The sequence below is a fragment of the Neodothiora populina genome (assembly GCF_041146345.1).
Source record: "Neodothiora populina strain CPC 39397 chromosome Unknown canker_contig_8, whole genome shotgun sequence".
In the NCBI taxonomy this organism is placed as follows: Eukaryota; Fungi; Ascomycota; class Dothideomycetes; order Dothideales; family Dothioraceae; genus Neodothiora; species Neodothiora populina.
The window spans coordinates 907918-927417 of NW_027191411.1; the positions used below are offsets into that span (position 1 = coordinate 907918).

Genomic DNA, 19500 nt, shown 5'->3' on the forward strand with positions numbered 1-19500 from the left:
TGCACCAAGACCGGCGGTATTGGAAAGGTGAAGTGAGTAGTGAGGTACCTGGTATTACCTAGTATGAAATAGCGACATTATTCCAAAGATTTATCAATGAAATCCACATATGTCTATACCGATCGACGAATCCATTTAACAGACCTAAGCTTAGAATATGGCAAGAATATTAGGCGGACTCGCTACTCCGCCCCGAACCTATGGCTAAAGTGTTAGCATCTATCCACACTTTACATCCTACTACCCCCAAGGATGAATCCAAGAGAAGGTTTGTGAACTTACATTACACGGCTCACTAGAAACGAAGAAACTATACCTGCCGGCCTCCTTACACTGCAGCGCCAACCTCTCGAGATCAAATAACTCACCAATCGGGCATCCCCAGCCCGACAACAAAACCTCATGCAGCAAGAACTCCTTGCGCTGCGAAGGCCAGCACTCGAAACTCGGGTGATCAGCAGCGACGGCGGAAAAAGTCTCCCAGATCCAACGCAGCACGTCCTCGCTCTGCTCGACGCCGAAGAAAGAAGGCGGGTTGACAGAGGTCAGGCGCGCGAGGTCGTCGTGGGTCTTGGACGCGTATTGCGCCATGTAGCCTGATCTGATGAGCAGGATGTCGCCGAATTTAGGGGTTGTGTTTTGGTGCGCTAGGACGGCTTTGAGGTCGGCGAGGGAGATGGAGCCTGCGGAGAAGGCGTCGTGGGTTCGGGGTGGGGTTTGTGTCTGGTGCCAGGACTCGTAGTCGATTAGGATGCCCCGGCCTACGATGCCCTTTTCGCTCCAGGCGCCTATGCCGTTTACGTGGGGGTTTTGCTGCTCGTTGTCGGTATTGTGGATGTCGGCCATGGTGACGCCGTTGTAGAATTTCTGTTCCTTCTGGTAGGCAAAGTGGCGCAGGCCGTCCCATTGGCTGCTGGATTGCGAGTTGAATGTCCAGACGTCGTCGTTGACGCATCGCGGTGATTTGGCGTACATGTGCTGGTGGAAGGCTTGACGGCCGAAGAATGGCAGGGCGTGAGGTGTGTCGAGGGGCCAGTTCATGGATACTCTTGTGCCCGTCTTGATTTCGGTGGCGGCTTCCTTGACCACTTGATCTGTGAGACGGTTCAGGAAGCCCAGCTGGTCGGATCTGCCATATCTGGTCGGAAGGAAGATTGGTTCTAGTGTTTGTATCTGAAGAGGTTTTGGTATTGAATACTTACAGGCCCCATGCATTCAGGAATGGCCCATCTTTGTCGATTGGCAATTGATCGAAACTAGGTATGGCACTCATCTTGACGCTGTACTTATCTTGGATTGCGAACAGGACGATTCCATCGAGGAAAGGTCACCGTTCGTCTCATACTACAACGTGAACTCGGTGTCTACTATACCGGAGGCTCACTTGTTGTGCGGGGTAAGTTGGAGTATCGCAGACGGGAAGTGCTACAGTACTGTGCAGAGGGAAGTACCTCGATATTGTACCATTCTTCGAGAAAAGCTGGAGACGAATTCATGCAGAGAAAGTGGAAAGCGGAAAGACGAAAGATCAGCGAGTGCATGAAGACGGGACTTACTTGATAGCATATTCGCAGTTTGCAACCTACGATGTTGTAATTATTTGGCAGCAGATGTTTTGCTTACAGAAGACGCAAGCAATGAGAGAAATGCTCCTCCTATGTTCTCACTGGCAGGCACTACCTGACTGAGCACTACGCGACAGCTGCGACGTCGAGCATGCGTGCGTAGATGACAAAGAGTATAGTAGGAGGATATATGTGATCCTGATGAACAGGATGTGGATCCTTCAGTATGCCAGGTAGCACGGAAAGGGTCACAGTCGCGTCTTTCGTAGGCGTGAGCGAGGCTACGGTTCAGGTGAGCAAGTGCAAGTGCAAGTGCAAGTGCCTAGCACGGCATCTCCAAAAAGCCAATTAGTTCTCTGACTCAATACGGAGAATAGCAAGCCAATAGACAAAGCTATCGATTTGGAGTTCCGCGGAAGACAAGGCGACGGGCGACAAAGAATAGTCAATGGTTACCTGATCGATCACAGCAGAGGCGACAGAGGATCATACCGGTTGTACAATACAGCAGCAATAATACGTCAATGATGTATGATGAATAGCCATTCACCTTAGTAATGGACAGATAATTAGATGGTATGATCGGTGCCAAGGCATCACACAGCTATGACCGGCCCAAGCTTTTAGAACAAGAGCACAGGACGGAAGAATAACGATGATAATATGATTGATTGTGATTATTGCAAGGTGGAGGTTGCGGTACGCTACTTGAATGCTACGAGGCTACGCTACCCACGCAACGCCTGTCCAGCCTCCCACTCACTGCGCGTAACTGTAACTGTAAACCTATAACTCTATCAAATACACTGTGGATTTCATCACCATCAATCTTCCATTCCGCAGCATTCCTGCATCCTCACTCCATCAACCACTCTATCACACGTGTTTTCCTGAATCGCCGTCTTTCAATTCAGATACTTCAATCATCACAATATTCATCAGGTCCACTGATTCTGTCATATCTGCTGTACATTTGCAAGCAATTGTCTGATTGTGCTAACACGCGCATTCCTCAAAGTCCGCAAGCAGCCACTTTCTCTTTGTTCCCTTCTCACAACGCGCCGACTGACTTTTCTTCTTGCAACAGTGGCCGGCGTCAAATACATTAAGAAGACTCCCAAGGAGCAAGAGTCGGCAGCAGAAATGCCTCCCAAGAAGTCTGCTGGCGCAGCACCAACGCGTGTCTCAGCGCGCCAGGCCGCCGATACGAAACCTGAAGCAAACACCAAAGCAAAGGTCGCGAAGCCGACCACCAAGCCTGCTGCCACTACTGCAAAGTCGACCGCGAAGGCTGCCGCAAAGGCTCCTGCAAAGGCTCGCGGTAGACCCAAGGCTACTGAGACAGCTACTAAGACCACGACAAAGACTGCTGCTAAGACAGCCACCAAGGTCACCAACGGCACTACTACTACTACTACTACTACTACTACCAAAAAGGCCGCTGCTGCCACGAAAGGTGTGTTCGACACTTTCTGCCCCTTGCGCTTCCTCCGCCTTGCAATTCACCTACTAACAAAGCTCTCCTCCAGACGCACCCAAGAAAAAGGCTGGACGGCCGGCCAAGAAGGAGGCTTCTGAAGAACCCGAGAAGAAGCCTGTCGTTTCTAGAAAGCGAAAGGCCACCGAAGAGCCCGAAGTGGCTCCCGCCAAGAAGGCAAAGGTCGTTCCAAAGGGCCCCGTCATCAACACAGTGCCCAAGCAGCCGCTGAACGTTTACGTCTTCGGAGAGGGATCATCTGGCGAACTGGGTCTCGGCACGGCCAAGAATGCCATTGACGTGAAGAGACCCCGTCTGAACGCAAACCTCAATGCCGACAGTGTCAGTGTTGTCCAGATCGCCGCCGGTGGCATGCACGTCGTCGCTCTGACCAAAGACAACAAGATCCTGAGTTGGGGAGTCAACGACCAGGGCGCTCTGGGCAGAGACACCGCCTGGGAAGGTGGTTTGAGAGATATGGACGCTGCCGAAGATTCCGACTCGGATGACGACAGTGATGCCGGCCTCAATCCCAAGGAGAGCACTCCCACCGCCATTCCCTCAGACAGGTTCCCCGAAGACACTGTGTTTGTGCAAGTCGCCGCCGGTGACTCCACCTCATTCGCCCTTACTGATGACGGTCAAGTTTGGGGCTGGGGCACTTTCAGAGTAAGTCTTTGTCGCTATCAACTGCTTGTCATAGATCACTAACACATTCGCCTCAGAGTAACGAAGGTATCTTCGGCTTCACCCAAGACGTCCTCGTCCAACGCGAGCCCATGCTCATCCCCGGTCTGAAAAAGGTCACCAGCATTGCTTGCGGCGCCAACCACACTCTGGCTCTCGACTCGAATGGTGCCGTGTTCGCGTGGGGCTCTGGTCAGCAGAACCAGCTCGGCCGCCGTGTCGTTGAGCGCACAAAGACCCAGGGTCTAGTGCCTCGTGAGTTCGGTCTTCCCAAGAAGGCCATCAAGTACATTGCATGCGGAGATTACCACTCGTTCGCCATCGACAACAAGAACCGTGTTTGGACATGGGGTCTCAACAACTACGGCGAGACTGGCATTGCCGACAACGCTGGCGAAGACGATGCTGTTGTCCTCAGACCCGAGGTTGTGACTAGCCTTTCCGAGAAGACCATTACATGCATTCAGGGCGGTGGCCACCACTCCATTGCTGTCACTGATAATGGCGACTGTTTGGTCTGGGGCCGCATCGATGGTCACCAGATGGGTATCAAGATCTCCGATCTACCTGACGACGCCACCATCAAGGACCAGCGTGGTTCTCCTCGCATTCTTGCCGTTCCCACCAAAGTCACTGCCATTGACGGCAAGGTCGCATTCGCCACTGCCGCAAGTGATCACTCCATCGCCATCACCGATGACGGACGTGCCTATTCCTGGGGATTCTCCACCAACTACCAGACCGGTCTTGGAACCACCGACGACGTCGAGGTGGCCACTCACATTGACAACACTGCCACCAGAGGCAAGAAGCTCAACTATGCCACCGCCGGCAGTCAGTTCAGTATCTTGACCTCGCCCGCCGAGGAGGCTGCGGCGGCACCATCAACAGAGGCAGAGGCGCCCAAGACCAACGGTGTCAATGGTACTGCTTAGAGTCTGGGTGGATGAGATGTGTATGCAAACACCCCTCATCCGGTTCTTTCGAGACGAGAAAGTAGCGCCACTATTCATATACTTTTATTTATGAGCTACAAACGGGGGTGGGCAATGCGACCATGGTTTTTGTTTTTCACTAGTCACGACAGAAGATCCAGAAGGCGTTGCAGCATATGACGAGACATCAGACCTGGCATCGGATCAACTGCATATGTAGGTGGAAAGGGGATGATAGTAGGGTAGTACTAGGATAGGGTATTTTATGGAAAAAGCACAAAAGGGAAATAAAACTCTTTGAAAACGAAAGAAATCTGTTTATTCAATTGTCATCGCAATCCGGTAATTGTTTGGACGGTGAGAGTCGAGCCCTCGAATTGATCGATCTAGATAAACTACTCGGGAAACAAGGACCTGTATCACACACGCCGTGAACAGGGTGTCTGTCGATGATGGACCGTAACAGTGATGGTAACAATAATAATAATACACTCTCCTTCTCTCCCCTCCATCCTAAACAAATGCCAGTCCCGAGAAAAGTCCAAATATACATATCCATATACAGTACATGAAAGAGCAAGAAAAAAATCTAAAACTCTCTGCTCTCGCCAATGTCACAAGTGTCAAACACACCTTCCTCGGGCAATCCTTTCCAAGCCAGAGCCTTTTTCAGCAAGGTCCTGGGCTCCAGGACGTCTTCTTCCGTCAGCACCCATGTGCCCCAGTGGATGCCCATTGCGCGCGCGCATTTCGTGTCGACGAAGATGTTGACGCTGTCGTAGGGGTTCGCGTGCCTTTTTTTTCCCGGTCATTTTGGTTAGCTACTTTCTCCTTCTCAAGGGGAGTTTGTTTTGTGGTTGGATGTTGGAGCAATGAACAGGGCAGGAGAAGGGAAAAAAGCAACTCACATGGGCGACATGATGAAGCGCGGATCATAAGCTCCGATGGGGATGAGGCCGAGATCAAAGGGACCTCTAAGCTCGCCGATCTCAGAAAACGCCGGGCACACGGGCAGATGGCTGTATTTGTCGTCGTAGTCGAACTCGTCGTCCGGCAGGTCGGGCACGGCGCGGTAGCCTGTGTCGCCGCCGAACCAGACCTTCTTGCCGCCGCTCTCGACGCTCCACGAGCCCCATAGCGTCTGGGCTTTGTCGAAGGGCGTGCGCGCGCTCGTGTGTTGTGCTGGGAGGCAGCTGATCGAGGCTTCGATGTCTTGTTGCATGCTGCTCGTCTTGATCGTGCCTTCTTTGTCTTCGTGCGTCGTCATCTCGCTGCTCTTGGTCTCGTCGGCGGACAGCGTGAATGTTCGCGTCTCCCACCAGTCTAGCTCCGTCATGTTGTGCAGTCCGCAATCGGTAAACCATGCCTTGTTTCCTAGCGGCGCGAAAAAGTGCACGTTGGGGAATTTCTTCTGGATCTTGGTGATGGTTGGGTGGGAGAGATGGTCGTAATGGTTGTGTGAAATGACGACTGCGTCGATGAAAGGAAGGTTCTCGACTTGACAAGGCGCATCCGTGTATCTCTTCGGACCAATGAAGGTGAAGGGCGAACATCTCTCGTCGAAGACCGGATCAAAGAGGACTCGGAGTCCACCGGGAAACTCGACGTAGTAGCAGGCGTGACCCAGCCATGTCGCACGCAGCTCTGGGGTTTCGCGAGTGGGCAGGAGGTCGGGTTTCCGGACAGTCACAGTCGGAGGAGTTGTATTGGGGCTGTGGGCAAGTTTAGTCAGGTTGTCATCTGGCTGTCAGCGTTGCTCGAAGGAGAGAGCCGTACGATTTCATCTTGCCCGCCATATATCGCCTATTTTCTTATCATCAGCGTGATCCTCATTGGGTCTGGATACCTAGGTATGTTTCCCATTATTTACCCTGACATCATCCTCCCCATCTCCAAAACACTTCTCTCGACATACGAGTCCCAGGGATTCAGAAATCCCTTTCCATTCTTGTTGTGATGGCGGAGCTCTTTCGCATCATTGGGTCTGGCCTTCGACCCAGACTTGGGAGCAGTGACAATAGCATACAAAGCTGCAGAGGTGGATGCCGAAGACATCCTGGAAGTGGTAGAAAACGTAGATCTCTGCAGCGCGATCTGAGAGTGAACGCTGGGGAAAGAGAATTGGCCGCTGCGCGAGAGTCGCAAATAGAAAGGACGCATTGAGATCGACTGACACAAGAAAGAAGACTACTATTAATACAAGGAAAGTGTTTCGTTCCCCTCCGGCACTCTATTCGCCCGACTCCGTTGAGTGACCTGTACAACGCTCTCTCCTCTGCGCCCTCTGGAACAAAAAAAAAGTGAAACTTAATCATCTAGTCCGTCAGTGGTGGGAGGATGCAGGACTCATATGACCCTTCGACACTTATCTCCGTGTGCTTGGCACATGAGAATGCCATCCTACCATGCAAGAGGGCAATGTAAGCTTACGACTGGACTACAGTGGCTGGGGTGTAGTGACTTGGTATTAGGCAGCATAGATACATGACTCCTAGTTTATGTCGTGGGAAAAGAGACTCCAAGAATATCCACGCGCCGACTCGATCACATTATTATCCATTGTTGGCAAGTACAGAGATAAGAGCTGCGAGATCACAAGCCGACCGAACACAAAGAAGACGGCCGGAGCGGCTGACCCTGCACGATCCACCACAGTCGGGCTTCGGAACAATATATGGGACTTGTATAGTACTCCGCGCCCGAGTCATCATGCGCCGCCTTTCCTCGATTTGAGGTTCTCTTCGATGGTCTTAATCATCTCGTTGCCCACGCGCGTAGCCTCTGGGAAGCGAGGTGCAAAGTATGCTTGGATCCCCTCGAACTTCTCCCGGTAGCCATCCATGTTGCCCAGGTTCACACGCTCACTCCAGTCCCGTGCCGCAAAGGTAAACTCGAGATCGTCTGCTCGGAAAGATGTGTCTTCGATTGCAGTCTCGACGACCTCCTCCAGAAGTTCCTGGTTCCTGAAAAGGTATTCGGTTATACCCAGCCATAGACGGAATAGCTGCATTAGGTAGTCTGGTCAGAAACAATGAGGCAGTATGTCTGCGAATTCACTTACTGGTGTCGAGCATATCATGTGATCATACGGCACTATACCAAGCTGCCACCAGCAGTCCACCATGGCCAGCAGACTAAGATGGTTATTCTTGACTCTTTCTGCAGGCTTCTCGCCCAAGCTGAATCGGTTGAGTAATTCATCTTCGAGTAACAGCTCATGTTCGTCCGAGCCCTTTGTTTCCATTTGACCAAACACTGCTTGTCTTGCTGTCTCGATACGCTGTCTGAGCTCTTCTTTATGTCCACCGAGCATCAGCTTGAACAGCTCCGTCACTGACTTGGCGTACTGTTTGATCTGCCTTTGTGCTGCAGGGTTCAGGATTGCCAAACCAGCATAGACATGCCACTTGTTGGCATAGATGCGCAGTGTAATGTTGATCTTGACATTCTCAATGCCGCCGACATAGCGTGGAATCTCCCAGGGGAACTGGTTGTTAGCTGCCCAAGCAGTACCCATGCTGAGGAAGGCTGCATGTGTGACGGCTTGCGTGTCAGCTGTGATACGGTCATGTAACTCTGCAGTGAGCTTGACATGCTTCGAGCCAAAGCAGGACAGCATCCTTTCTACAAGAGCAAAGCTTTTATCTGATGCCCGATGCTGGATCAGGACCAAGGGCTGCCCCTTGGGGCTCACTCCAGGGCCATGCAGCGAGTGACACGACACGATCTCAACATCTGCAGGCAAGTGCTTCTCGAAGGCTGCCATCTCGGGAGCCTTGCACGAGGTTTGGCCTCCAACGATAGCCCCTAGCTTTGTTGAAGGGCCGTAAGCAGAGACAACCGCATCGATGTTTCGGGCTTCGACACTGTAGATGATATAATCACTGCTTCTCGACACGAAGTGGCCATTTTTGAATATCGTAACATTATTCTGCTGAAGCCTCAGCAAGACTATCTAAAGGAACTATATACAGACATGATTCATACATTGTCATTAAATGATTGCCGTAGCGAATCGTACTTATCTGGGACATCGCAAGCGTGAACCCTGTGGGCAAGGTCTATTAGTGGCCGTGATCATTGCGGTGGTAGTAAAATTCTGCATCCAACGTTAGCTCAAAGGTTTGCATTGATCTGTTCGTTGAATTGTATAGTGGTATGGGAGAAAAGCTTTTCAGACAAAAAAAATTAAGGTAGCTGAGATTTTACATCATCGACGACAACAGGGTCTCTCCAACTGAAACAGTGAAGAGGTGCCCCACTGCCATACTCGAGCCAAATGCACTCAAGTCATCATTGCAGAGAGGTGTAGAGATAGTGGTGGAAAGGGGGAGTTCGAACGTACCATTTCAGTGTTTGCAGCTGCGATCGGCAGACGTTGATGCATACCTCCATCCGGCCTCGCTCAGTAGGCGCGCATACATCATCCCCATATCGCCCATACCGATCAGGCCAATGACTTCGTCACCCATGTTTGCGAGTTATGCTGCCTCGCAGCAAGCTAGAGCTCTACAACGCTAAGGTAGACAATCCAGTAAACAAGAAGCAATCGACGTACAATATGAAGCCGATTATGATCGTGTGTTACTTGGACGCAGAAGATGATTGGAGAAAATCTAGGTGAAGTCGAAGCGCGTGAGAAAGTTTATGTATGGGCGGTGCCGGCGAAACACCGGGCTTGGCGGATTCGTCTCTCCCACTCTCCATTTCTTCCAGCGAAGCAGCGCGAAAAGTTGAACTTTGGTTTGGTCGTCGAACAGTGCACATTTCGCCAACAACCAGTGAATACTAATCAAAAATGGCTCCCAAGGCAAAGGTTACGCGCGCTGCGCAGGAGAACGTCCAGCTCGGTCCTCAGACCCGTGAGGGTATGTGATATCCACGACTATCTTTGCCGTCTCGACTCTCTGTGGCGTTGGACAAGTGGACTGACAGATTGCGCGCAGGCGAGCTCGTTTTCGGTGTTGCTCGCATCTTCGCCTCCTTCAACGATACCTTCGTCCACGTTACCGATCTCTCGTGAGTTCTCCGTCAATATTCAACGCCGGTTGCCTGTGGTCTTTTGGTCTCTCGATGCGCGCCCTATGGATCCAGGAAAGAATTTGATCAAGACTGTGGGGTCGACGAGGAAATAATCCTGCGTGACAAGCGGGCAGCTATCGATCAAGGGTCGAAGAGACCGCGGACCAATTGGCATAAGACCTATAACGAAACTTGGAACTAACGTGGGATACAGCGGCCGTGAGACCATCTCCCGTGTCACCGGTGGTATGAAGGTCAAGGCCGACCGTGACGAGTCCTCCCCCTACGCCGCCATGTTGGCTGCCCAGGACGTCGCCACCCGCTGCAAGGAGCTCGGTATCACCGCTCTCCACGTCAAGATCAGAGCCACTGGTGGTATGTACAAGTCCTTGTTTTCCTGGTTCAAAACACAACCTAATAACGAATGACAGGTAACGGCACCAAGACCCCCGGTCCCGGTGCTCAGTCCGCTCTCCGTGCTCTTGCCCGTGCCGGCATGAAGATCGGACGTATCGAGGACGTGACTCCCACTCCCTCCGACTCTACCCGCAGAAAGGGTGGTCGCCGTGGTCGTCGTCTATAGACGCCAGGCTCTTTCTCAAGAGTCTGTGGTGGAGGATATACCTCTGCTTTGTCTGTTAGGAGGGACAACATGGAACTGGCGAAATGTGACACTGTCGCGCGAGACGGCTATGGCCTGGCTTGCATCAATCTACTTATTCGCATAGGACATGTTATCCTATCGTGACCACACTTTTATCTTTCCGTCTTGTTCTTCGTTGCAATGTGAAACTTTCTCTCTATAAAGTTATAGTAGTCTGCCCAGAGAGGAAAAAGGTGATTTCATTGTTTGCATGGAGATCCACATGACCTCCTTTGTCCGATGCAACCTGGTCGTAAAGGCAGACTGCGCCCTGGTAGTGAAAATACATCAAAACTCCCTCCCATGCATATGTTTTATAAACCTGATCCTCAACGCCAGTCAATCCCTGGACTCCACAAACCATCTCCTTGATAGTTGAAAGTGGCTCATCAGTTCCCTTGCTCCGTGTCGCCGAGCAGACGCGCCGTTAGCACGTAGCTGAATATGCAAGCCATGACGATATACAGTCTGTTCTTGCGGAACCAGCCCTGGCCAGCTCCACGAGCGGCCTGTCCCCCTTCAACGACAGCGCCCAAACCGGCATGACTCCCAGCAGGACGTCTCCTCAGCGCAGAAGTCTCCGGCGAGCAAGGGCTGGCGGGAGCAGGAGGCAGCACGGCCTTTCCAGTCGCGGGATCGATCTTGTTGTCCTCCATCCACTTCCAGTTCTCCTCGTCCAACTCGGGCCACTCCTCCTTGAATTTCTTGCCGCCGTCACCTGCTCTGATGGCGCCGAAGCCACGCGAATTGCTGTTTGGTGTTGCTGTCGTTGTGGAAAGAGCAGGAATAGTACGATTGGACGAGCCGCCTCCGGTGCTGTTCCACCACTTGGTGCGGGCGGCGAAGACACGGCGCTCGGCCGGGGTGGCAGAGAGCGAGCCGGTGGTCATCTCCTCGCTGGTCATGAAAGACTGCAGGCCGAGAAGGATGGTGCTGACTTCCCAGGCCGGGTTGAAGCTTTTCGGATGGAAATCACTGATGCTCAGACACAGACGTGTCGAGGGCTGGAAGCGACCGCTCGGAGTGTGCATGCGGATGGCGGGAGGTGCGAAGGGGTAGTCCGGGGGGAACACCAGGGTGCCCCAGTATTGCCCGCCTTCATAGGGGGTCTCTGGGGGTCCGGTGAGGATGTAGTGCCATTCCAGAATGTTGGATTCCGAGGGATGTGCGGTGATGAAGGGTGGGGGGTTCTCGGTGATGTTCTTGTATTCCTTTGTGAGACGCTTGTGCGCGGCGCGGGTAGCCATGGTAGCAGGGTGATCTTGTGCTTGATACTTATTTGTTGGTTTATCAGTGTCGTTGATGGTTGGTGTCTAAGTCGTATGTGAATCTGATATATATATATACATAAAGAAGAAAAAGGGACGGTCCTCGGTGGAAAAGTGTGAGTATTAATACTTGGAGTAAATCGGGTGAAAGTGAATTGAACCGAATTGAATGCAACAGACTGAAGGTACAAATGTGGGCAAGGAAGAGGAAGGAGACAGACAAGACGTCAGCATCAATCGACACCGTAAGGCAGCCACAAGCCACATTTCGTCAAGCCACATTCACAAATCCAAGATAAGGTACAAGTACTTGTAGGTACAAGTACCTAGGTAACAAAGAGAAAAGGTTGTGGCGGGTGGGATCGGAGATTGGGACTCTCCAACATCCGATGTTACAAGCAAAGTACAAGCAAAGTACAATCACAAGCAAACGTAGAGCTGCTGATCTGGTCCGAGCTTGGCTTTACTGATCCAAACACTGGATTAATTGCTTCCTCTGCGACGCATCAGAAGAGTGCCGTTGATACTATACTAATACCTCATATTACTCTTGACCCGGCATTCCCGTCGTCAGTTGCAGGCTCAATGGCGTCGGAAAAGGGTGATGATGTGAGTCTCGATGTGTGTCTCCGTCGTCAAGGTCAACCTGCCACTGACACTACCAACCGCAGCTCTTCTCGAGACTGAAGCAGCCCGTGGACCAAAAGGCCGTCTCGGACAAGGAGCGTGACCTCAATGCTCGCATAGAAGCACAGAACCTCAAGGCGCAGCAACGACAAGCCGAGCTGCTCTCATTGAACTCGACAAAGCCCGTCACCATCTCGTCCGTCCGTGTCTTGCACGCCACCCACACCCGCAGAGGTTTCCTCGAGAAGGTTTTCGATCCCATCCTTAGCCACAACCAGGATGCTCCTTACACTCTGCAAGAGGCGCTGCGCAACCTCGGCGGTGCCGTTGACAAGTTGAACAAGTTTGGTGCGTGTCGCGCGTGGAATACAATGCTTGATTGGCCGCCGGTCTGACCCGTCCAGGCATCTTCAAGCGGCCCATCTCTACCTATATCGATCTCCCTGATCAGACCGATGCATCCACTTCGGCTTCCGATCTTGCCATCTTCATTTCCGCCGAAGAACGCGGCCGCTATACCATCAAGACCGGTACCGAAGCCGGCTCCTCCGAGGGCTCTGCTTTCCTCGATGTTGTCTTGCGCAACCTGTTCGGCGGCGCCGAGTCCCTGAATGCCCACGCCTCTCTAGGCACGAGGACGAGATCTGCCTACTCGGCCTACTATGACACCCCGATTCTCAGCAACCCCGACGCACGTCTGGAGATTGGTGGTCTTGCCAGCTCTACTATCAAGCCATGGGCAAGTCACGAGGATGTGTTGAAGGGTGGCTCAGCAAAGCTCAAGTGGTTGAATGGATGGGGAAAGCATGAACTTGGCTACTCCGGCATCTGGAGACAAGTCACTGGTCTGGCCGAGAAAGCCTCGCCTACTGTACGAGCAGACGCAGGGGACAGTTTCAAGTCGAGCATAACGCATACCTGGGTGAATGACCAGAGAGACGTGCCAATGATGCCATCGCGTGGTTTCTTACTCAAGACCGTCTCTGAGATCGCTGGCTTCGGTCCCCTCAAGGGCGATGTCGCCTTTGGCAAATTTGAAGTCGAATCTCAAGGCGCAGTCCCCATTCCTGTTCCTGGCATTTCCGGCGAAAGTGGCATCTCCATGACTGCGGGTCTGAGAGGTGGTTTCTTGTACCCTCTTACTCTTGCTGGCTCCGGCGCTCCAGCCTCGACTCGCATCAACGACCGCTTCACACTTGGTGGCCCTACTGATGTCCGCGGTTTCAGGCAGGCAGGCCTGGGGCCCCGAGACGGCCAAGATGCTGTGGGAGGTGACGTCTACGCAGCGGGCGGTGCTAGTATCTTATTCCCTGTGCCTGGCATGGGCAAGGAGACCCCTCTTCGATTCCAAACATTCATCAATGGAGGTAGACTTCTAGCACTCCAAGACACCGCACAGGGCAAGGAAGGTGGCATGAACGGTCAAGACGTGGCAAAGAGCTTCAAGAACACAATCGCCGAGCTGCAAAACGGACTACCGAGCTGTGCTGCTGGTGTCGGTCTGGTCTATGCGCATCCCGTTGCGAGGTTCGAGCTGAACTTCTCGCTGCCTCTGGTCATGAGGAAGGGCGAGGAGGGCAGAAAGGGCGTCAGCTTCGGTGTTGGCCTTGATTTCCTATAGCGCACAGTTTAGATATCACCGATTTAGTCCTGGTAACCCGTCATACCTTCCGCAAAAGGACCGTTTTATGTCCACATTCGGTCGTCTCTACATGGGTGCACCCTTGTGCATCCATGCATCAGTTTTCTGTGCCTAGTAATGTCCATGGAACACTGACGTGCTTTTGCCGAGAGGCGTGCGATGCGGAGGATACAACCCCCACCCCCTCTCGCGATCTCACTGCTGCAGGGCAATGACACGACGCGCGCACAAGGCAAGGTAAATATTCCGATTTCGTGCCCTGTCCTAAAATAGCCCTCCAGTGATACAGTACTGTAGCAGCCCCGTCCGCCTTGGGGAAGAACGAGCACTGACGTCTCGTCACACAGTCTGGCAAACTTTCGTATTCACGCATGATGTCTGCATCTCCTATTCTCTTGGTAAAACATGTCAGCACATATTTCCACGAGAGGGGCCGATGCTGCTGCGACAACAGGTACCTGCTTTCCCCTCGACAACCAACTGCAATTTTGCACATCGTGAGACGTCGACGCATACGCGGGTTGTGCACAAGAGTCCAGGGCCAACGGGAAGAAGAAAATCCACGTGAACTAACGCGACGACGGTTCGAGAGATCGACACTCCATCGTGTAACAGGGGTTGTTTCACCACCAGTCCGTCCGTCATCACGTTGAGATGCGCGGGAAGCAGAGAGAGAAAAATAAAGATGGCAGGCAGTAGTACAGTACAGTCGATACTTCAATTGGATGAAATGGACGTGGGTCCATTTTTTGGCATCATATGCCTCTTGCATTCCAGAGTTCTGTAGGCGAGATCTCTCTATTCCCCATCGGTTCGTCCTCTTTGGTTCTTGTGGGACTACATATTGCTCTGATCGTCTGCTCTTTCTTGTGCAGTAGTTCTCTCATCTCATTTCTTCTCATCTCATCATAATCATCAAAAGACTTTCTACTACCCATCTATATTCTTTGTTTTTACTACATCAGCAAGAATAATTGTCTGGGTAAAGGACTAATCACCAACGATCATCCTCACCACCACACCCATTTCAAACGAGAGAATCTTTTCTACTTTCGTATAATCCATAATCATGAGATTCTCTACCATCTTCGCCGGCGCTCTCTCCTTGACAGCATTCGCCTCGGCGAGTCCTCTCACAAGCAGACGCATCAGCAATGTCACTGTCCCAGCCAACTTCTACCTAGTGACAACTAACCAACACACTCCGCTGGCAAACTCATCGGCATTGAAGAATGTCTCTCTCACGACCCTCTACGACCCTAACTATCAGCCCGACAACTTCCTGCGCACAATCAAACCGGGTTTCGCTTTCGTGCCGACCTTCAACATTTCCGACGGTGTGCTCCACTGCGAAATGGCCGGTCCTCACGGAGTCGGCGATTACGAGTACAACTCGACCCATGTCTACAGCGGTAGCGAATTGACCTTCAGAGCCGAGTATCAGGGCCATGGTGACCTGTCGCTCAAGCACGGCTATCTGCTTGCCGTCAATGGAACGGCTTCCAGTTGGACCATTTGCGAATCCAAGGGCGAGCCTGTGGTACGTGACTTTCTTTTCTGTTTCCTTTTTCACACATATGCCTCTTTATACATTGTTGCAAGGTACGGCAGTCGCTTGCAGTATAATGTTGTAATGCTCCCTGTGTTCTTGTCTCTGCTGTTCATTCTCATATGGAAAAGTTAAGCGCTGACGCGTCTTCTGTGTGACCAGGTCGAGTACAAGGGCAAAGCAGAGGGCTGTACTCCAACATATATCCAGGCCGTCGCACAAGCTCCATACTAGGGTTTCACAATTCGGATAGGCCCTCTTTAACATCAACACACTCCGCTAGCAAACTCATCGGCGTTGCAGAATGTCCCTATAAGTATGCTCAAATGGGCATATTTCTCATTTGATTTCTAGCAGCTTTCTACGTATCTCATATCAAGCCTGTCAGTGCATCCAGTATTGCCTTTCGTTTTCCAACATGCCATGGACTTTCTGTCCAGTCTTTCCAACAATGACCTGGCCAGGTCCCCGCTTGAGATACTGGCCATAGTCTGCTTTACCTACAACGCCTCCCTCGTCCTTGTTCCACACAACCTCTCCTCGTAGGATGGTGTACCTCGGCCAGTTTCGAACCCTCAATCCTTCAAACGGCGTATAGTCGACGCCATGGTGGAGCATGTCTTGCGTTATCGTGGTTTCGCCATTAGTACCTGGGTGCCAAATAACAATATCTGCATCATAGCCAGGTGCAATGCTTCCCTTCCTATCAGCAAGACCATACATCTTTGCAGCATTCGTCGACGTCAGCTGTACAAACTTCGGTAAGCCAATCCTGGCCTCATCAGGAGAGAGGCATGCTTCGGACTCTGAAAACAAAAGTGCCATCCGCGTCTCAAGTCCTGGCAAGCCGTTCGGGATCTTTGCGAATCGAGGTATGCCATCAACAAACCCGAGCTTCTTGCCATCGGGATGATCGTATTTTGATGGTGCATGGTCTGAAGACACTACGGTGAAGGTACCATTCGCGATGCCTTGCCACAGTGCTTCGAGATCTTGGGGGTAATGTCTCAGGGGTGGTGAACACACATGTTTCGCGCCTGCAAAGTGATCGTGTGGCTTTGACTTCAACTCCTCCGAGAGCAGGTAAAGGTAGTGCGGGCACGTTTCCGCATGGACAGGCAAAAGCCTGGTTTGTGCCTTTCTGACGTGCGTCATGGCCGTCTCCGAAGACATGTGCACAATCAGGATCGGCGCATCGACGAGCTCTGACAACGAGATGGCTCTGTAGGATGCTTCATCTTCAGCTATGCGCGGTCTTGCGACTGCATGGAAGAAAGGATCGGTGTTCCCGTTAGCCTCGAGCCCATCGATGATCAACGCAATCATGTCCGAGTTTTCGGCATGTATCATCGTTGTCATGCCTAATGCCCGACATGCCATCATGATGCTCAGCAGTTCCCTATCGTTAAGTTTCATGGGGTCGTAAGTCATGTAGAGCTTGACGCTCGTGATGCCTTCCTTTCGAGCAATAATTGGCAACTCATTCCGTAAGATCTCCTTGGTGGGGTTGGTCAAGATGTAGTGGAAGCCATAGTCGCAACTTGATACGCCCTTTGCCTTTGCGTGATAGTCTTCCAGCATGGGGAACAATGACAGCTGCTCTCGCTCTTGCGTCACAAATGCAATGATGGTCGTAGTGCCGCCAGCGATAGCGCTTCGGGTACCTGTTTCGAACCCATCTCCAGTCGGCGAGTTGGCTTGTGCAAGATGTACATGGGAGTCGATTCCACCGGGTGTTATGTATGCACCTTCTGCATCCACAATCTTGGTGTTCTGGCTCGTCGGCAGCGAAGTTCCCAGACACGAGATCTTGCCGTCTTTGACACCGATCTCCAAGCCTAGGGGCAAGACTTCGCTTGCTGTGACCTATCAATGTACTTAGAAACCTTTGTCTTGATTGTCGTCACGTCACCTGGCCTTGTAGACCTTGTCGGTAGTGGCAAGGTGATTCTCTGTACTTACAATGCGGCCATTTTTTACGACGAGATCGAACTCCATCGCTTTGATGATAGAACTACCTTGCTACTAGGTGTGTAACCCGATCTAATCTTATCTACCAATCGGTCGATTGCGGCTGCTGACACCAGCTTCCACCCAACAGCCTAGTCCCTAGTATCTGCAATCACAACACAAGTATAGATATTTCAGCAGGAGCGCATCTACACGACCACAGACTTATAGTCACTATATATCTATCCACCAAACGCATCTCCCCCAGATCGGCGGAGCCGCTGCTGCTATTAGCCATGATGATGGTAACGGACGAAGTGGTCCCTCGATAAGCCGCCGCTCCTTACACCCCCGCCGCGGCGTAGATAGGGCGTTTGGCCGGAGATACGAACCCGCGACTTTCGATCACCACCGCATGCATGCACTTCTTCATGCGTATGACCTATCCGGCTAACCCAGGTCTCTGGATTCCCGAACTGCGGCGCAAATGAGCTTTGAGCTGCTGAGCAGGGCGATTCTGGCCGTGGATGTTATGTTGGCTTTGAGGTCCCGCCGGAGGTAGTTTGGGTTTGGGCTTGGGGAGTGGATATAAGTATATTTACGGTATTGCCTTGCCCTGAAGATGCCTTTGCAGCTGGTTATATTTATCTTGTGGTGAGCCGTCTGGTGTAAGGAGTGAATTGCAGGTAGTTGATACTGATAAACGCATTTCGTTCATCATCCCTTCTCATCTCTCTTGAATTGGAGACTGTAATTGCCACCTCCCATACATCACTCTTCCAAGACCATCATATAGCAAACAAGTCCTTCAACATCGCCCCCGAAGTCTCCATCATGGCACGTAAACTCACCGTGGCCGCCGCCCAAGTCGGCGCCATCAATCGCGACACACCCCGAAAAGAAGTAATGACCCGACTCCTCTCCCTCCTAGACCAAGCCGCAGCACAAAAAGTGCAACTACTAGTATACCCGGAATGCACATTCACGACTTTCTTCCCGCGGCACCTGATCGAGCCAGGCGACGACCTCGAGTCTTTCTTCGAAGAAACAAACGACTCAGCCACGGACCTCGACAGCGTGGCGAGAGGACCGGACACGTCTGCGCTGTTCGGGAGAGCAGTCGAGCATGGGATAGATATCGTAGTCGGGTTCGCGGAGCGGTGTGTCAGCGAAGACGAGAATAAAGGCAAAGGGTACAACACTAGTGTTTACTTCTGTGCGAGCGAGAACAGGGTCATCGCTAAGTATCGCAAAGTGCACCTGCCAGGGACTGTAGAGCCGTTTACTGAACCTGATGCTGTCAATCAGCTGGAGAAGCGGTATTTCACTCCTGGCGATCTTGGGTTCAAGGCGTTTCGAGCACCGGGGCTGTTGGGGAGGACAGCGACGGCAGATGAGGGGAGTGGCGTGTGGAGAAAGGGAACGCCCGGTGTGCCTGAGGGTGAAATCAGCAGGAGAAAAGACCAGGGCAAGGGCGATCCTGTATTGGGCATGCTGATATGTAACGATCGGAGATGGCCTGAGGCGTGGCGGGTGTATGCTCTGCAGGGAGCTGAATTGATCGTTTTCGGCTACAACACTGGTGAGTACCTATGCATCTCTTTTCCAACAGCTCTTTCAAGCGACCTTGCTCTACTCCATCCCGTATTACCCGTGTAAGAAACCAACATGAACACTTCTCACTCACGAACCCCCTCCCCACTAGGCGCCAACCTCCCCGCCCTCTGGGGCTCCCGCAAACCACTAACCCCGGCCCAAGCAGAGGCCCAAGCCCTGCACCACCACACTTTAGTGCAAACCTCGTCATCATACACAAACTCGCTCTTCAGCATCTCCGCCGCCCGCTGCGGCCGCGACGACGCCGACGCGCGCTACGACCTGATCGCGGGCTCGATGATCGTGAACCCGCAAGGCTACGTCGTCGCCGAGGCGCAGACAAAGGGGGATGAGATTGTCGTCGCTAGGATTGATTTGGAGGAGTGTAGGCAGGGCAGGGAGAAGACTTTTGATTTCGAGAGGCATAGACGTGTTGAGCATTATGAGTTGTTGGTGCAGCGGACGGGGTGTGTCGAGCCGCCTTTGCTTTGATCGGTGTGGCTGGCGCTAGTGTTTGGTCGTGAGGCTTGTCTGCGAAG

General features: G+C 52.3%; 10 protein-coding genes across 12 annotated transcripts; 5 read left to right on the plus strand and 5 right to left on the minus strand.

Annotated features, from left to right (window-relative positions):
• Positions 1-150: 150 nt before the first annotated feature.
• AAFC00_006774 (uncharacterized protein) lies at positions 151-1273 on the minus strand (the record flags this gene model as incomplete). Its single annotated transcript, XM_069346778.1, has 3 exons — positions 151-198; positions 283-1138; positions 1203-1273. The coding sequence occupies 3 exons, from the start codon at positions 1271-1273 to the stop codon at positions 151-153; spliced, it is 975 nt and encodes a 324-aa protein (XP_069199654.1).
• Positions 1274-2581: 1308 nt separating this feature from the next.
• AAFC00_006775 (uncharacterized protein) lies at positions 2582-4664 on the plus strand (the record flags this gene model as incomplete). 2 transcript variants are annotated; one of them, XM_069346779.1, is made up of 4 exons in its annotated part: position 2582; positions 2653-3021; positions 3095-3711; positions 3768-4664. In XM_069346779.1, coding segments are annotated over 4 exons (1884 nt in total). The 2 variants fall into 2 exon arrangements, with proteins under 2 accessions (XP_069199655.1, XP_069199656.1); XM_069348484.1 differs by lacking the exon at position 2582 and having other exon boundaries at positions 2709-3021.
• A 589-nt stretch (positions 4665-5253) lies between these two features.
• On the minus strand, positions 5254-6719 carry AAFC00_006776 (uncharacterized protein; the record flags this gene model as incomplete). Its single annotated transcript, XM_069346780.1, has 4 exons — positions 5254-5458; positions 5573-6376; positions 6441-6467; positions 6535-6719. The coding sequence occupies 4 exons, from the start codon at positions 6717-6719 to the stop codon at positions 5254-5256; spliced, it is 1221 nt and encodes a 406-aa protein (XP_069199657.1).
• Positions 6720-7371: 652 nt separating this feature from the next.
• AAFC00_006777 (uncharacterized protein) lies at positions 7372-9136 on the minus strand (the record flags this gene model as incomplete). 2 transcript variants are annotated; one of them, XM_069346781.1, is made up of 4 exons in its annotated part: positions 7372-7668; positions 7726-8595; positions 8652-8712; positions 9054-9136. In XM_069346781.1, 4 exons carry the CDS (start codon positions 9134-9136, stop codon positions 7372-7374), a joined length of 1311 nt encoding a protein of 436 aa, XP_069199658.1. The 2 variants fall into 2 exon arrangements, with proteins under 2 accessions (XP_069199658.1, XP_069199659.1); XM_069346782.1 differs by having other exon boundaries at positions 7726-8598.
• Positions 9137-9462: 326 nt separating this feature from the next.
• On the plus strand, positions 9463-10269 carry AAFC00_006778 (40S ribosomal protein uS11; the record flags this gene model as incomplete). Its single annotated transcript, XM_069346783.1, has 4 exons — positions 9463-9532; positions 9611-9683; positions 9901-10061; positions 10118-10269. 4 exons carry the CDS (start codon positions 9463-9465, stop codon positions 10267-10269), a joined length of 456 nt encoding a protein of 151 aa, XP_069199660.1.
• A 449-nt stretch (positions 10270-10718) lies between these two features.
• Positions 10719-11576, minus strand: AAFC00_006779 (uncharacterized protein; the record flags this gene model as incomplete). Its single annotated transcript, XM_069346784.1, has 1 exon — positions 10719-11576. One exon carries the CDS (start codon positions 11574-11576, stop codon positions 10719-10721), a length of 858 nt encoding a protein of 285 aa, XP_069199661.1.
• Positions 11577-12182: 606 nt separating this feature from the next.
• Positions 12183-13845, plus strand: AAFC00_006780 (uncharacterized protein; the record flags this gene model as incomplete). The annotated part of the gene is made up of 3 exons (XM_069346785.1): positions 12183-12206; positions 12269-12572; positions 12629-13845. 3 exons carry the CDS (start codon positions 12183-12185, stop codon positions 13843-13845), a joined length of 1545 nt encoding a protein of 514 aa, XP_069199662.1.
• A 1090-nt stretch (positions 13846-14935) lies between these two features.
• AAFC00_006781 (uncharacterized protein) lies at positions 14936-15649 on the plus strand (the record flags this gene model as incomplete). The annotated part of the gene is made up of 2 exons (XM_069346786.1): positions 14936-15406; positions 15578-15649. The coding sequence occupies 2 exons, from the start codon at positions 14936-14938 to the stop codon at positions 15647-15649; spliced, it is 543 nt and encodes a 180-aa protein (XP_069199663.1).
• A 150-nt stretch (positions 15650-15799) lies between these two features.
• On the minus strand, positions 15800-17413 carry AAFC00_006782 (uncharacterized protein; the record flags this gene model as incomplete). The annotated part of the gene is made up of 2 exons (XM_069346787.1): positions 15800-17281; positions 17378-17413. 2 exons carry the CDS (start codon positions 17411-17413, stop codon positions 15800-15802), a joined length of 1518 nt encoding a protein of 505 aa, XP_069199664.1.
• A 786-nt stretch (positions 17414-18199) lies between these two features.
• AAFC00_006783 (uncharacterized protein) lies at positions 18200-19453 on the plus strand (the record flags this gene model as incomplete). The annotated part of the gene is made up of 2 exons (XM_069346788.1): positions 18200-18947; positions 19071-19453. The coding sequence occupies 2 exons, from the start codon at positions 18200-18202 to the stop codon at positions 19451-19453; spliced, it is 1131 nt and encodes a 376-aa protein (XP_069199665.1).
• Between the last annotated feature and the right edge of the window lie 47 nt (positions 19454-19500).